This window comes from Thermobia domestica, chromosome 18 (genome assembly GCF_964235325.1).
Source record: "Thermobia domestica chromosome 18, izTheDome1.hap1.1, whole genome shotgun sequence".
NCBI classification, from domain to species: Eukaryota; Metazoa; Arthropoda; class Insecta; order Zygentoma; family Lepismatidae; genus Thermobia; species Thermobia domestica.
Genome location: NC_137471.1, coordinates 175,708,121 through 175,725,536, shown reverse-complemented (window position 1 = coordinate 175,725,536; position 17,416 = coordinate 175,708,121). Strand labels below are relative to the sequence as shown.

Here is a 17,416-nt window from a genome sequence, read left to right as displayed (position 1 = left end):
CACATTCAACGCACCGATTCACCATCCTATACGACTACCATGTTGTCAATCATCGAAACCTTCCGTGTCTTGAAAAACAGTACACATTTCTACATTCATTATCGGTATTAAATGTAACTTTACTGCCAAACTTACACAATTAAATATCACATAAGAACTCCAAATCACTATTTCTTACCTCATTTCTCCTGTAAATTTTCTAATTTTTATAATAAAAAAAAAATAATAAAAAATAAAAAAAAAAAAAAACGGAAGGGCAACACTAAACGAAATCCAAAATCGGAATGGAAAATTTTCTTCAGAAGTTCAACACAAGAATATATATGGTAATAACCAATTAAAAATTATTGCATCAATCTTTTATCTGGATCCTATTTCGAAGGAAGTGTATGTGGAAAAAAAAATAATTAAATTAAAAAATGGGTACTGATTAATATAGGCCAGAATAGATTGTCACACGTCAGCATTTGTACAGACATGCCCACATCTTGAGAGTCAAAATTTCCGCCAGTGGACATTTTCCGAAATTCCCTGATTAGTCCGCATTTTCTAAGTTTAGATGTCGTCCTCCTAATGCAACCTATCATACTGGTAACAATGCTCAAGGAGGAATGTAGAAGTTTGTTATCTTGGTACGGTACGGCAATCGCTCTCGTAGTGGGTCGTTCGACTTCTTTTCCCTGTCCCTTTCCATCTATGCATCCGGTTCTTTCAGCGGACTTTTTTACGCTTGTGTTTTTGTCAACATATCGTTATATTTAAATGGTCAAATCTATGGACACCGTGATTCTGTTCACTTTATTATACGCTTCGTTTATGTAACAAGTTAGGAAGGTGGAAATGTGTCCGCATTTTTGCCCATCAAAATACGGTAACCCACGACTTTTTTTTTTTTTTTTTTTTTTTTAGGTGAAATATGTGGAGCATTGCACAAGTAACAAGTTTATACGGCGGCACATCTGTGAAATATATGTATAGATTTCGGCTAAACCGTAGTAGATGGCGGCCCCGGATAAGACCCACATGAACCTCTTTTCAATGCTGTATTAATATTTATTTGTTCTTTCTTCAATGATGACCATTCATTTTTGGTATCTTCTAATTTCTCCTTAATCTTGCACATATAAGATCTCCAGTGTTACTTCACAAAACATAGCTGAGACAGCGAAGGGGGTTAAATGTTCCGCAGGGCTCGTTGTATTCTACCTTTATCACAATTTAGACAAAAACACAAGGTATTCGGTTCTGGAGCCATGAAACGAGTTAGGGGAGATTCTAAACGCCAACATTCACTTTTTTCTTATTATCACGCTGACATTTCGTCTGATTCCGTTCATTTTCCCGTAAATCTTGTACTTTGGGGTCGCCATCTGCGGAAGTTAATCTCTGATTTCTAGTCGCGCTCATCTTCTCAATCTGTACCAAATTATGAACGCACAAAATTGTTGAGACTTTGATGTCTGAAACCTGTTATACCTTAAGTAACAATTCTATGCAATCTACACTTGAAAGAACTTTAAATGGCATTGTGTTACAACAATTTTACTTTCATGCACTTTTTATAGGATTTTACATAAAAATGTTCTGCATTTTATAACATTGAGGGCGTTAACTCTCGACATTTCGGCCCCTTGGTATACTGAATACTTGGGGATAGCACGACAAATAATTATGGCTTAATTAATATTCTACGTACATTCGAAATTTTAAAACTTCATCTTTTACTTGTATGAAATTAGGTTAACGCACTACTGCTGTATTATAAAGCCCTCACATTCAACTATAATTACTTTGACATGTTTCTCGTGCAAACACATACTCTTTGCATTAACACGATTAGATTAACGAAAATTAAATCACAAGGAACAGTTTTGAAAAAACTACAGTAGGTAACCCGGATAACCTCAATATCGCGATGTCATATAAACGCAGCCTATTTACGCCGGGTACATGCATAAATACTCCTATTATTATAACTTGAAAACGTACACACACATGCGCATTTATAAGAGCAAGAACAAATATAGTTAATTTATGTCACTAACTTTAAGTATTTCCTTTATTCAAAAAATTATATTCAATTCAAATTCATGACAGCTCGAACTGCAGATATCGATTTATACACATTCACGGGTCACTCAATATGTTTATCGGCGCTAAACACGGTATTTACACAGAACACTATTGTTAGCGATCCACAAACAATAAATAATATGTGTTTTAACTTCAAATGTCAAATTCTGACTTAACAATAGTGCTGTATTGTTTAAAAGTCAACTTGAAATTGTTTGACAGAAAAACACTTACCTCTAGGCTCCCAGGGCTACTCAAAATTTCACCATCACGGCCTTTGCCTGGATGGATTTGGGGTAATCTCTCGTATTTGGTATTATTGTGGTTTTTCATTTTAAGTTGTTATGCACTACAATATAAGCAAGCACTGCTTACTTCCATTTTATATTATTATACACATCCATTCTACATAACTCTCCTGACTCCATCCTCAGCCATCTGACCTGTGCTTTCTGCACCGAGCAACGGAAAACCTGGATGAGCAGAAACGATACCTCCAACGAAAAACGAAGTCTCTAGCAAAAGGTGAAACTTATATAGCGTTCAAGCGAAATCAGGTGACAGTAATAGAAGATTCAATTTGTTACGGTACACCACGATAGTTCAATACAACTTGTTCTGAAGAAAACATTTACTCATTTAAGGATGTCTTCGATCGCAAACTTTTAATATTGATCTTCTATGTTATGTGCAGATATTTAGTTTCGTGGAACTTTATGGATCTGAGCGCTGACTACAAGTTCGTGTTTTATCGGAAAACACGTTCGTTCGCGTCTGTCATTTCGAGTTTTCGTATCTGAAAAAATCGCTAATTGTTCTTCACGACCTGTAATGTTACTTCTTCATGATACATAGCGCGTGTAATTATAAGAAAGCGTACGTTATTCAATTGCAGTATTTGTGTTAATAGTACGAAGTCAATATCGCTATCCTCATCATCACAGGCACTGTATAGTGTTATCAGGGCCGGCCTTAGGTGATGCGGGGCCCGACTTCGGAACATTTTGCGGGTCCCTAGTGGCGGATCCAGGATATGATCAAGGAAGGGGCTAAACCATAATTTGCCGCTTTATCCAGTGCAAAGCAGGATTGAAGCCCATTTTATTCAGTGTACACTTGAGCGTCAAGAGGGAATTGAGTATGTTTTTCTTGAAAGTGACTTAATGAATGTTTCAAGTATCCTCTATATATTCGAATAGTCCTCAAAAAATATAAAAACAAACGTTATTTCTATATTACTGTTGGATTTCTGGTAATGGAACTTTATAATGTTAGGTTGTTTTCTTACTAAGTTTAAAATTTCACATTTTTATCTGTTCTCCCTTTTGTTTTTCTTCTTCTCTCGCCTTTTCTCTCTCTCTCTTTCTGGCTCATTTCTGAACCTCTGTGTAATATACATCCATTCGTTTCAATTTTTCATTGTGTGTGTTTCAGTTTCTCCCTAAATCAACTTATGAATCTTGTTTTGTCTCGGTTTTGTTATTTTATTTTATCGATACTGATGCATGTGTAGTTTGAAATTAGAATTGCGTTCATATTGTTAGCTAATTTTAGTTATGGAGAGAAGAAAGGAGGAGAGAGAGGGGGTCTCTTTACCAGTCACGATTATGGGATAAGAATGTGTATATTGGGTGGCCTAGCTGCACGGCGTTAGGTGTCGCAATTTTTTTGATGCGGAGTGTACCATCTCGGTATTCACGGTAGTATCATATGACACAATCAGTAAGAACGCAAAGAACTTTTACTCACTAGGGATGATACCATACCGGGACCAAGTACCTGGGGAAAACCTATATATCGTCTCAAAGCTCTTGCCATGAGAAGTACGAAACCGTTTTCAAATCATGGGCAAACCCGCAAACTGACCCTATATGGGCCCAGTTTGTAGGTGTTTGTGACCCTATGTATGTATTCGACAGAAATAAAAATGAATATTACTATGCATCACTCATAAGCCCCTGAGCCCATCATATTCCTGTTTGGTTCACTGCTAGAACGTGACTCGGGTAAGGGTTAGATAATATTACTTTGTACCCAAATAGACCCATTCCGTCAGTGTTGCCAACGAATTGTAAATACAACGTGGCAGATGGTTTCTGTACCACTCAATGTATATTCATACAAACGTGGCGTAAACATCACTCGTTACTAGAGAAAATATACTTCGGACATATTCCTCTTCCAACAATCCCAGTTTATCAGTGTTGCCAACCAAGTATAGAAATAAGAAATTGTAAAACAGGTTCCGTACGATGAGACATTTATACACCAAGCTTTGCAGAAACATCATACGAACTATAGCAAACAGATGTTGAGTGTGGCCGTCTCCCAACCATTCTAGGTTGTCAGTGTTGCCAACAAGGGTAAACATCACAATGTTGAAAATGGCGTGACTGATATTGAAATAATATGTGACAAATGTGACAGAAGCAGCATTGGACAATGGAAAACATAGTATATGTCCCCGTCTCCCAAGCACCCCGGTGTGACAGTGTTGCCAACCAATGCAAACATTCAAGATTTTTGCATGAAGTCTACCGCATTGGCAAACATATAATAATTGACAACATGGGTGATTGTGGGTTCACTAACATACTACAAACCTAGTATGGACCACAGTCTAATTATCTGCCATATTGAGTTTTTTGGGAGATGGGGATACTCTCCATTGTTCAATGCTGCTTCTATCACTTTTCTCATATATTCGTTCAATGAGATTCACGCCATTTTTAACATTGTGATGTTTACACTTGTTGGCAACACTGACAACCTAGAATGTTTAGGAGACGGCCGCACTCAACATCTTTTTGCTATAGTTCGTGTGATGTTTCTGCAAAGCTTGGTATATAAACGTCTCATCGTATGGAACCTGTTTTACAATTTCTTATTTTTATACTTGGTTGGCAACACTGACAAACTGGGGTTCTTGGGAGAGGAATATGTCTGAAATATATTTTCTCTAGTGACGAATGATATTTATGCCGTGTTATATCTAGTAGTACAAAAACCATCTGCCACGTTGTATTTACAATTCGTTGGCAAAACTGACGAAAAGTGTATGTTTGGGTGCAAAGTGATACTATTCAACCCTTACCCGAGTCACGTTCTAGCAGTGAGCCAAACATGAACATGATTGGCTCAGGGGCTTATGTGTGATGCATCGAAACATTAATTTTTATTTCTGTCGAATATACCATACATAGGGTCACAAACACCAACACACTGGCCCCATATGGTCAGTTTGCGGGTTTGCCCGTGATTTGAAAACGGTTTCGTACTTCTCATGGCAAGAGCTTTCAGATGATATATAAGTTTTCCCCAGGTACTTGGTCCAGGAATGGAACCATCCCTAGTCAGAATTTTTACGCCCATGGGTGTGTGTAAGAAAGTTTGGGGGAGTGTTAAGGATGTTGGGGTGTGCAGAATACTTACTGGACATAATATATATTTTTGCAACAGAAGTTGTAAACGTAAATAATAATAATAATAATAACAATAATAATAATAATAAAGAAACTACTGCAGCATTAAATTCAGGAAATATTTGCTTATGTCCGGAATCTTAACACAAACTGTTCATTTACTTGTTAGAGAAAGGCCATACCTTCCCTTGTGGAGTCCATGGATGTACCTGTATTGCAATATGTTGTTGTGTGTACTTGACAACGAGAGTAGCAGACCCATCTTAACGGTACCCATAGCCACTTTGCCGAAGGCCCCGCAAACAGAATGGCATGTATTAATTACACGTATTAGGAGTAAAATTATCATAGAAACCACAATACACTTGTTTGCTCTGGGCCCTAATATGGTGGCAGAGCGTTCGCCTCCGGAGCTTGGAGTCCCTGGTTCGATCCCAGCTCGCCCCGTGTGGACTTTGTGGTGGACAAGCACCGTGCTCGTGGGTTTTCTCGGAGTTCTCCCGTTTCCTCCCACTTTCTTCATTCCACCATTTTACTCATTTCTCATTATCACCGTCTCATTTAGCCTAACCAGCATAACCATGGGATGTAAAACTTAAAGATTTCATTTCATTTTTTCAATTCAGTCCACAATTGTAATATTTAATTTTTAAGAAAAAAAAATGTCTATCAGAGAATGCTTCAGTAATAGTAAAAAGTGACTGATTAACGGAATATGTTACTAATTTTTATTTTAACCCAGCGAAGCGAGTAATTGACGATAGTGATAAACTAAGATTTCAGCTTTCTTGGAGCTGAACACGACTTTAATATACAGAGACTTATGCGGAATAAGTGTATATATATCTATATAAATAGCATTTATTGAGTTGGTGCCCGATGGGGAGGCAGGGTTGGGTCCAGGTCCCCTTGGCTCACGAAAGTGTATACGTAATATAGAAAACCACGTATATTAAATACTTTACCAGAAATACCGGATGTAATGTAGCAACCATGGAGATGGGTCGCCCCTAGAAAATTTTCTTTGGGCGCCCCTGATCTATTGAGCATTATCATGTAAATAATTGACACGATATATATAAGAATAAATTCTGTAAACAGTGAACTTTTCCTATTGTTAAACTAACATCCAGGGACATCATTTTGGAATGACAGGGGGAATAATTGCTCGCTGAGTCTGAGAAATTCGTATCTTTTAATCATTTGTTTAGTAATATAGTAATAACGGTGTGAAATTATCATATATGTGTGAATAATCTTGCCTCTACTAGCAAAATTTGAAATAATGCTGTTGCTAACATCATATCCAAAATGGCAGTTTAAAGCTTTAATTTTGTAAACTGAACTTATATAGGTTTCAATAGAGCATCTGAAGTGCACAATAAAATTCTTTTTTTCTAATACAGAACGAGATGTTAGCGAAATTCTATATCAAAACGAATATGAGTTTTAGACATGTCTTTTGACTTATTATGCACTATATACTTTCTCTCGCCTGCGAATTTCAATTTAGGCAACCGTACAGCGCACATGGCAAGATGCATAACTCTCACGAACTTGATAAATTGGTTAGGCAAACCAAACTGACAGTAGTGTTATGTTAGGTTACATAAGTTACACTTGGTGGCCAGCAATGAAATAGCAGTTTAGAAATTAATAATAATAATAATAATAATAATAATAATAATAATAATAATAAATAGCTAGCCAGGGACTGTACATACAGTGAATGTTGTAGACACTTTTTTTAATTGTAGAAGCAGTTACAAGAAAACAAGGATGATACTTGTATAAGAAAAACACAAAAAAAGAAAAGTAAAAATTTCCGTTTTTCCCTAAAAAGCCGGCTTTTATGAAAGAAAAGCCTCCTTAAAAAAACTGTTTTTTAAATCTCTACTTGTTGAACCTTAAGTTTAGCGAAATGTGCTCTGCCCCAGTAACTGATGAAAAATTTATCCAAAATAACCAAAGAAAGAAGACACATAGAATAAAAGATTCGAAGCCAATGCTTTCTCGTGAGCTGGAGTAAGGAGATTTAATATTACAGATAAATATTCTAGCACCTGTTACTGAAAACACTATAACATGTTTTGGAGATAGATGTAATAATATCCTACAATTGAATTCATGATTAGGCATTAATTATTACTGCTATTCTCCATTAACACACATGAAAGAACAATATACCTACTTTACAGGAGGCAGACAGCTGTTATAGGAAGAGATCAGAAAGAAGCAAGAATAAGTAAAGGAGTACGACAAGAATGTGGACTTTCACCTCTCCTCTTCAACGTTATATAAAAGAAACTATGAAAGAATTCTTTGATGAAAACTAGAAAGGCGTAAAAGTAAATGGCCAGGTTTCCAGTACAATAAAGTTTGCTGATGACACAGCATTGATAGCGGAGAACGAAAATGACTTGAGGGAAGCGCTTTTAAATTTGAACGACCAACTGGAGAAAACATGCAAAATGAAGATAAATAAGAAGAAAACCAAAGTGATAAAGTGAACAAGAGCGGGGCAGCAAGGGACAAACGTATGACTAGAAGGAGAGAAAATTGAAGACGTTAAGACATTCCCCTATTTAGGAAGTCTAATAAACGGACGGAAGAAGTGAAAAAGACATGTTCCAAAATAGCGCAGGCTAAACAAGCATTTAATAGGAAAAGAGGCCTGTTGACATCAAGAAATGTGCCGTTGGACGTTCGAAAACGATTTATTAAGACCCTAGTATGGAGCGTGACGCTTTACGGATCAGAGACGTGGAAATTGAGAAAAGCTGAAATATCCCAGCTGGAAGCATTTGAAATGTGGTATTGGCGCAGAATGCTGTGCATATCATGGACCGAAAGGAAAAGGAATGAAGATGTACTAAAACTAATGGTGGACAACAGATCATGAAGATAATAGGAAAAAGAAGAAACAGCATCTTTGGCCATCTTATTCGGCACTTCGATTGGATCACTGTTGATAGAGGGAAAGGCAGAAGGAAAGGAAGAGGAAGACCAAGGATAGAATATTTAGCTGCAGTTCTGAAGAAGAGATCTTAGCAAAGTATAAAACAGCTCTCCCAACAGAGAGAAAACGTTTTAAAATTTCCATGTTGCCCACCAACCTATGGTTGAGGTGAGAAAGAAGAACACACATGATTTCATAGCTATAAATGGAATAATACAAAACCAGATAATAGCAGTTGATAAGTTTAAAACTCAATCAGTCTCTAGTACATTTCATGAAATTGTTTTGAAAACTGATAACGAACCCGCGCATAGGTAGTTACTGGTTAGAACTTTATTTTCCTTGTTTAATGCTTATTTCGTGTTCGGCGAAGGAATGAGGTGTAAACGAGTTGTTGATAAAAGCATTTATGACTGGCACACGGATCAAATCCGAGATATAGGCCTGCCATATACACTGTTTTTAAATGCGAGTGTTTTTGTCGCCACGGTGAACGAGTCTAATGATGTAAGCGCTAAGAAATATGTGATTTTCAATGTCATTCGAAGTACACCAAGCGCTGTTTGTAATGAACTCACTGCACTTGACGTTATGGCTCATTTCAAAATAAAATGATATCACTCTAGAGCTATTGACTACCTTTGTTACATACAACCAGAGAGTTTCGTTTCACATTGTGTTATTGAGCTTATATCAAAGAACGATTTCTCGGTATCTTATACACATTTTGCTCTGTAGTATCGTCTTTTGTCCACGAGGCGACAGATTTCTCGTCTCGAAAAGAAGACAAAATTCGAGACAAGAAGTACCTTTTCAAATTCGACAGGAGACGAGAAATACCTTGTATAACAATTACGGCGACTGTACGTCCCGTTTTGACCGCGACAGTCCCGTTTTGACCGCGATAGTCCCGTTTTAGGGGCATGTCCCGGCCGTCCCGTCAGTGGATGAGAAAAAGATAGTATTGTCCCGTTTTATGCGAGTGAAAGAAGTAAATAACAAACCCAGTACTTTTACTCCTTGTAAAGGTAATAACAAAGAGGCAAGAATTAAACTGAAATTCCCTACATTAAACATGATCCATAGTTCGTAGTAGGGATGGCCACATTTTCCGGAAAAGGGAAAATTGAAAACGGAAGACGGAAAATTTTCCGGAAAAAACGGAAGGCGGAAAATTTTCCGGAAAACGGAAAATGTGATTTCCAGAAACCGGAAAACTCGTTTTCCGGAAATGGCCATCCCTAGTTCGTAGTAGTGCTCGAAAGCTACGCAGAGGTTTTAGCAGTTGCTTGTTTGTTGAACAAACTTCAACGTGTCTTTACTTTTTCATAAGCATTGAATTACTTCACCGAAGAGAGGCAGGAACTCTGATTTCAGGGCGCTGATAAGCACAAAGGTAGGCCTAAAAGTCCAGGGTTGCTAATTCAGCACTAGTAGCAATCCTAGCCATATTCTTTTCACTTCTAGCTATTTTATAGTTAATTTTGATATTCATTCTTACTTCTCTAAAAATACAGGGTGGCCCAAAAGTAGACTTACACCCCTGCACTGATCAAGTATACCATTCTAGCTTATAGGTTTATTTGCTTTGGCTGTTCCAAGTTTAATATATAACTAGAAAGACATTAAGGACAAATTATAAAGAAACTAAGTCTACCTGATGGATAACAATAAGAAATGATATAAAAAAGTAATGAGTTGATCAATACGGAACTGTATACCTACTTTTGGGCCACCCTGTATAGTCATTATAACTGTATTGTACAGTATATAGATACAGCAAATGTAAACGCCAAATTTCTTATGGGCATGGCAAGAGATGCTGGCACGCGAGAAATTACAGTATAAATGTATTAGGTATTGGTAAAGTAAGCAGGGACTAATTTACACACTGACCTGTTTCTGACGTCTGAATGATTTTAAAGAAGTCAGAACGTGTGCAGTTTTGAGCTGAAAATTTTATAGTCATACCCTAATGACAATTCCCGTCTCACTTTCGAAGCGAAACGAGAAATTTTAAGAATTTCGTGGGCAATTCTAATTCACACAAATATCATATCTCTGTTACTGTTTCAGTGTCGCACGACTCATGGTTAAGAACTGTAAGTTTGATCAAGCGTTTGTATTAACACAATGAAGATTTCTCAATGCTGAAAGATACGCAAGTCTTGATTTGATTGATTTGATTTTTAGTTTAGCGTCCCTATCAGCAGCTATATAGGCTTAAGTTTAGAGTTGCCCCTCCAGTCCAGAGTTGCCCTTGGACTTTGCAACATACAAAAAACAGTGCTTAAAGTATTAAAAATTGTTACATTTCACTTAACTTCAGTACTCCATGGGCTTCACAAAAATTTAAAAGGTTTTCTTCATTATTTTTGCGCATCCGTTACACCTGTTCGCCACATTCGCCATATTTTACAATACCATGCTGGTGAAACCTTCCGCGAATGCTTCCGCATCCGGCAAATAGTACTAACTTTCATATACCTTTTCTCGTATTAAACATAAGTCTTTCCTGCCGAATTTACATTCCTAAACATCAAATAAAAACTTCAAATTATCATTTCTTACCTCATTTCTACTGTAAATTTTCCTGATTTTTATAAAAAGCGGAGGGGTAACTCTAAACTTAACCCGCTATATATATGAGACGTGGACCTACTGATTAACCTGGAATCCTAATCACATGAGCTCCCGCCGGGAATCGAAGCCAGATCTCCTATGTCAAAAGAGCGTATGCTAACTGCTAATATGCAAGTCATTACATAATATATTGCAATAATAAATACGGTTTGAATACTGACATATCACATCCTTCGCGGTTTTCTCATGATACGGAATGATTCTGATAACTTCTAAATGAAATTACGAAAACAAATCGTATTATAATGATTGTAACCCTCATTCCTTCTTCTTCTCACATCTTTTCTTATATTCTATGATAAAAAAGAAACCAAACATTTGCCGTAACGGCCCGATTTGTGGGCCTAAGCCACTCCACGCCATCTGTTAGCGATTGGTGGAACTAATGGGGCGTTTACACTTAGTCGATTTGCGTTCGATTCAGTTGAATTGACGTCACTTTCAACTTAATCGACCGTGTAAACGGGACTTCAATTTAATCGCTTGTTGATCGAAGGCGACTAATCGACTGGCAACTGAATTGAAAGACGTTCTATTTTCTTCTGCTATAACACCGCAAATTGTACCAATTACTGCTTGCTTGGACATCTTTAAAATTGCCAGTCGATTTCGAATCGACCAGAAGAGAGCGAGTCGACAAGCAGCATTCAATTTCGGTTTAAACAATTGAACACATCCATCGATCTGATTCGGCCTAGTTGCTTCGATTTAGTCGCAAATGCAACGAGTCGATTTAGCCGTGCGACTAAATCGACCAAGTGTAAACGCCCCATAAGTCCAACCTAGCGACTGACGCGTGGCTCTATCACTAACCGTCGTATCGGGTGCTTTCTTTCTAGACCAAATGGCCGTCACGTCGTAACTTCCCAGTTTGCCTCACGACGCTAGGTGGACGCCAAAAATTGGGGAAGCACCGGCCGGGAATCGAGCCCGCGTGCACATGAATCCAACGTTGTAACCACTGGACTACGCTTCTCCCCTATCTTCTATCATAGAACAAATAAAAAACGATGGTATTCATACAGTACTTGTTAATATCATATCTCTAACCTTGAGATCAAGAGATACGGGTAACCTATTCTACCAATTGCAACCTTGCTCCTCTTTCACCCTACCTCTCACAATAACTTCCACTGAAGGTATCTCGTATTTCAATTAAGAGTCTTCACCCAGGCGAAATTAAAATACCGTTAATTTTACAGTAATTATGTGATATCTTCAAATAGATAAAATATAATTGAAATATGAAACAAGAGCGCCCTAGACACTATTATTTTGCGTGAGATACCGTTATCACAAGTCACCTAGTGGCTTTCCGTTTTCAGCTGTTTAGAAACGCGAAAATAAATGCCGATTTTCAAAATGGCTCAAAATCAAAAGCAGATAAGTGAGTCGTGATAACGGTTCTTATGTAAAATAATGTTGTCTAGGGCGCTCTTGGTCCACATTTCGATTATCTTTTATCTATTTGAAGATATCACATAATTACTGTAAAATTAGCGGTATTTTAATTTCGTCGGGATGAAGACTCTTAACCCCGTCCCGAACTTTGGGTGTGGCCTTCAATAAAGTATTCTTGTATCAATTATACTTATTTTAAACTAGCAGGATACCCGTTCTTCTTGCGGGAAGAACAAGTTTCATTTTTGATATAAAGGGGTGAATTTGGACTTAAACGGTATCGGAAGTGTCACTGTTCATCTCAGCGACCCCGAAAACTATGAATTCGACACTAATATCGGTCATTTTGTATCATTTTTATATACATTTCCTCTCCCCTAAGTTGCAACATTAATGTGAAATTATAAAAATCATTCCACGCCTGAACCTCATCCATGTTGAAAATTTGATCGAGAACGATCTCGTGGTTCAAGAATTATTAAGTCACAAAACTATTGACTTTCATTTTTTATAAGATATATTTTTTAAAGTTTCTCATTAATTTGAATTACGTTGGTTTTGAAAGATCCCGTAAAATTTTGATGACGCATTGTTGGTTATAAACCCATTTATCTCTGTGCGTACACACGTAAAAGAAAGTACCTCACAGTTAACAAATTTTCTTTTGCTAATAACTCGGGAACAAGAATTAATTTTGATCTTTTTCTTGTTGTTCTTAGAATAGTTATAACTTGACAACTTGCCAAAGTCGGTACTCTAATAGGTTAATTTATTGTTGAGTTGTTAGGAAAACAAATTTTGTCAACTGAAGAATACTTTCTTTCGTGACTCTATCTCTCCTACAGACTGCAAACTTAAATATTAAATAAAAACATAGCGGTGTTCACTACCGATTCGTATTGCTTCTACAGTATTCTTGGTATGGACACGATGGTAATGCCATAAGGAATTTTATTGGCTTATGCCGTTTACGGCTTGTGGCATTTAGGTCTTCTGTCTTTTAGGGTTTTTGCAACTAAACGGCGTGACAAACATCTTTGCATTTGAAAGCGGCGCTCCAAGTTCCCTTTAAACGGTGCTAGTAAATGAGAGGTCAGCGGTATTGCAACGCTTATTTTGTACACATCCACGTCTATCCCCTGTCACATGATCGCGTTGTAGTTTGTCAGCTTAGCCATAGCCACACTCCTTTACCACTTGGCAACGTCACGCCAGAGCTTGCGTTTTATTCGTTTAGCTGAAATGTAAAGATGTTTGTCACAGGCTTTAGCTGTCCTTTAAATCTTGTGCCGTTTAGGGTTAATGCCGTATCCCTGATAAGTAAATTGCTTCATTGGGATTTGATGCCTGAAAGATTTTGAACTTACAATTTAATTGAAAATAAAATAGACACATCTTATTGTAGCAAGAGAGTTGAGTTGAGTTGATTTTGAGTTTAACGTCCTTTCCAGCAGCAAAGCTATATGAGATATGGGCCTAGTGATTAACGTGGAATCCGAACCACATGAGCCCCGCCAGGAATTGAACCCGGGTGTCCCACGCCAAAGATGCATACGCAAACCGCTTAGCCACGAACGAGCTCTATTGTAACAAGGAAGAAACAAGAGAAATAAAACACAAACGCAACTCTACAATGTAAAGAGAGAAGTATTTTTAGAACATTAAACTTGATTTATGGTCTCATGTGTAGGTAACCGTTATATACGTTCACTACGGATAATCATAATAAAGTTATCATTCAATAGGAACAAAATTCGAAATTTGAGAACATTGAATTATATGGATAGATTTTCTCTTTCTTTTCTTTGGAAGTAATAGAGCGCTTGTCTCTGGTGCGTGGGGTTCCTGGTTCGAACCAAGTAATTATGTGGTGGACAACATCCTGCCTGTCGAGTTTCTCAGGTACTCCCGTTTGCTGTCACAAGCCACTACATCTTTGTAGTATTGAACTGGTATTATTATTCTGGGCCAGACCCGCAACCAGAGGGGGTCTAGCCCCCCTAAACTTTTCGTGGCCCCTTCAGATCTCAATGCGAAATTCACAATTTAGATATTTGTAAGAGAATGTTTAATGACTTGGCCCCCCGTAACATATTCATGGCACCCCCAAACTTCTGTGGCTGGTTTCGGGCCTGTTCTGGACCCGAAAAGACGATAGGCCCAAGTATGTGTAGAATACGTTCACCTAGATTTTCAAAAAAAAAAAAAAAAAAAAAATGAATAGACTAGATTGTTTTTATAAGAGAAAGAGTACAGGTGAAGTGTACGATCAAATGTTCATACTACATCAATCATGTACCTGTTAAACCAGTATATTTGTATTGAGAAAGTGTACAAATTTATTGAGTTTACGAAGTTTGGGGGGATCCGGACGTGGTGTACACTCCCTGGGTGTGCCTCTGCTTGAATCTCAACACTGTTCAGTATCTAACAAAAAATGAGAACAAAGATTATTATAAGAAGATATCTTGAAATGTAATTTCAATTTTCAGATGGATTACAGTTACCAGATTTTACGTTTCTCCCGAAAGCTATACTTTTCTTTTCACGGTTTACTAGTGAAACTACATTTGGATATTAAATAAGTTTATGGCTAGAAATATTTTGTCTCTCTCTCGCTCTCTGGAAAATCTGATAACTCTAGTACGGAGCCATAACTTTCCTAGCAAAATCCTTACGTCAATGGTTTCACACAGTGTTGCCAGATTGGGCTGTAAGTAGCAGATTGGGCGATTTTTTAAGAGTCCTCCCCAGTGGCGTATTTAGGGGGGTGGCTTCCGGGTTTAAGCCCCCCCCCCCCCGAAATCTTACTTAGTATGGTAAAGTAAATGAAATATCTTGAAAAATTTTCACATTTCCAGGCAAAGCCCCCCCCCCGAAAGTTAGCAAAGCCCCTCCCGAAACAAAATCGTAAATACGCCACTGGTCCTCCCTATCAAAATTTCAAATTCGGCTACTTTTGGGGCTACTTTAAATTATGTGCAGGCTATAACTCTTAAGAAGGCACTATTTTCGTATGTAAAATCACAAATTATTAGTTTTATATAGTACATTCAAAGGTTTGTTTGTTGAGTATTCTATTCACAACGAACAAAAGTTTTACTAAAACAAAAACATGTTTGATACTAGTTCTATTCGTGTTTTAGTGCTTTTTAAATCTCCAGATCTGATAACACTGCACTTTTGTTGAGTTTATGCTGTTGCAGTATCACTGACCGTGTTCCTGTCTTACTTAGTGGCTATGCTCAAAGCTGGATTAACCTCTTTGAGGACCGGGGCTAGAAAAAAATATGTGGCCCCTGCTGACTTCACCTAATACATTTCTGTCAAAGTACAGTTGGAATGTTAAGAGGAATATGTTTCATATTTTTGGTCATATTTTATTTTATAATGATGATTGTATCTTCATGATTCTTTTTAAGAGTCTTCATCCCAGCGAAATTAAAATACCGCTAATTTTACATTAATTATGTGATATCTTCAAATAGATAAAAGATAATCGAAATCTGGAACAAGAGCGCCCTAGACAATATCATTTTACATGAGAAAACGTTATCACGACTCACTTATCTGCTTTCGATTTTGAGCCATTTTGAAAATCGGCATTTATTTTCGCGTTTCTAAACAGCTGAAAACATAAAGCCACTAGGTGACTTGTGATAATGGTACCTCACGCAAAATAATATTGTCTAGGGCGCTCTTGTTCCATATTTCAATTATCTTTTATCTTTTTGAAGATACCACATAATTACTGTAAAATTAGCGGTATTTTAATTTCGCCGGGATGAAGACTCTTAAGTAGCCACTTGAGATTTTGATTTGAGTGGATGCCCAGGATTATAGCTCCCCTAAGTCCCCTTTAATCCAGCCCTTATAGTTATATGGAGCTGTATAAATGTGAACATTGCAAATTTAATTATGTTATTGTATCATCCATATTAACACAATGAGAAAATGGAGTTACAATGAAAACTTCCACAATTCATGGCTCTCAGATAAAGAATTTAGCAAATGATAAAGGAAGTGAGGAAGGACAGTGGCAAAACATGCTCCAAACGTTGAAAAATTATTGCAGACTCCACAAAACTGACTTAAGCAAACATGTCCACTTGGAAATGAGATAGATTGCCAATTTTATACTATCATCCAATCCCAGTTCATTCCACATTGTAGTCGTACTGCTCGTGACGTAGTATGGAGCTTGCCCTAACTCACCGCCGCGCCGCCAACAGTCCAAAACAGGTCGCCGCCTAACCGTTGCCAACCCAGATATCTAATGCATTTCCATTAAATCAGTAAGGAAAAGCGAGTAGTAAAAGTGTATAGCTGCAAAATAATTCATTTTTGTTTGGGCTACAAATAGTTCAAATCCGCTACTTTTGGAGCACAACCTCGCTACTTTTTAGTCTTCAAATCTGGCAACACTGGTTACACATCATAAGCTACAATTTCCCAAACGCAATCGACGTTAAGTGAATGGTTTCCACTTTGCTACTGAGAGTAGGGATGGCCAGAACCGCTTCCTGGTGGAACTGGTTTTCGGGTCTGAATGGATCCGGTTCTAGAAGATCCGGTTCCGGAACCGGTTTTTCGGATCCAGGTCTGGAACCAGTTCTTCGGATCCAGGTCTAGAACCGGTTCTTCGGATACAGGTCTAGAACCGGTTCTTCGGATCCAGGTCTGGGACCGGTTCTTCGGATCCAGGTCTGGAACCGGTTCTTCGAATCCAGGACTGGAACCGGATCCGGAACCGGTTCTGAAAACCGGATCTCCAAGAACCGGTCCCTCGTGGAAGACGATCCCTACGCTAAACCCGAGCTGCTGGCAGGCTGTGAACAGTACGCTAGATGAAATGGAAACGATAGGCAGGCGCCCAGGCGGCGGCAGCTTGTCTCATTTGGCTAAATAAACTGGGTAA

The 17,416-nt window shown here is 37.8% G+C and overlaps 1 protein-coding gene across 2 annotated transcripts in view; it reads right to left on the bottom strand.

Moving 5' to 3' along the window:
* Positions 1 to 17,416, bottom strand: part of SPoCk (secretory pathway calcium atpase) — a 328,667-nt gene that overhangs the window by 93,357 nt on the left and 217,894 nt on the right. The window contains exon 1 of one of the 2 annotated variants that reach the window (XM_081745871.1): positions 2,308 to 2,764. The exons of the other annotated variant lie outside the window; for it this stretch is intronic. Coding sequence (XP_081601997.1) covers positions 2,308 to 2,406 — 99 coding nt within the window. The 5' untranslated portion in view covers positions 2,407 to 2,764. Of the gene's footprint in view, positions 1 to 2,307; positions 2,765 to 17,416 lie in introns of those variants that run through there. 2 annotated transcript variants of the gene reach the window in all.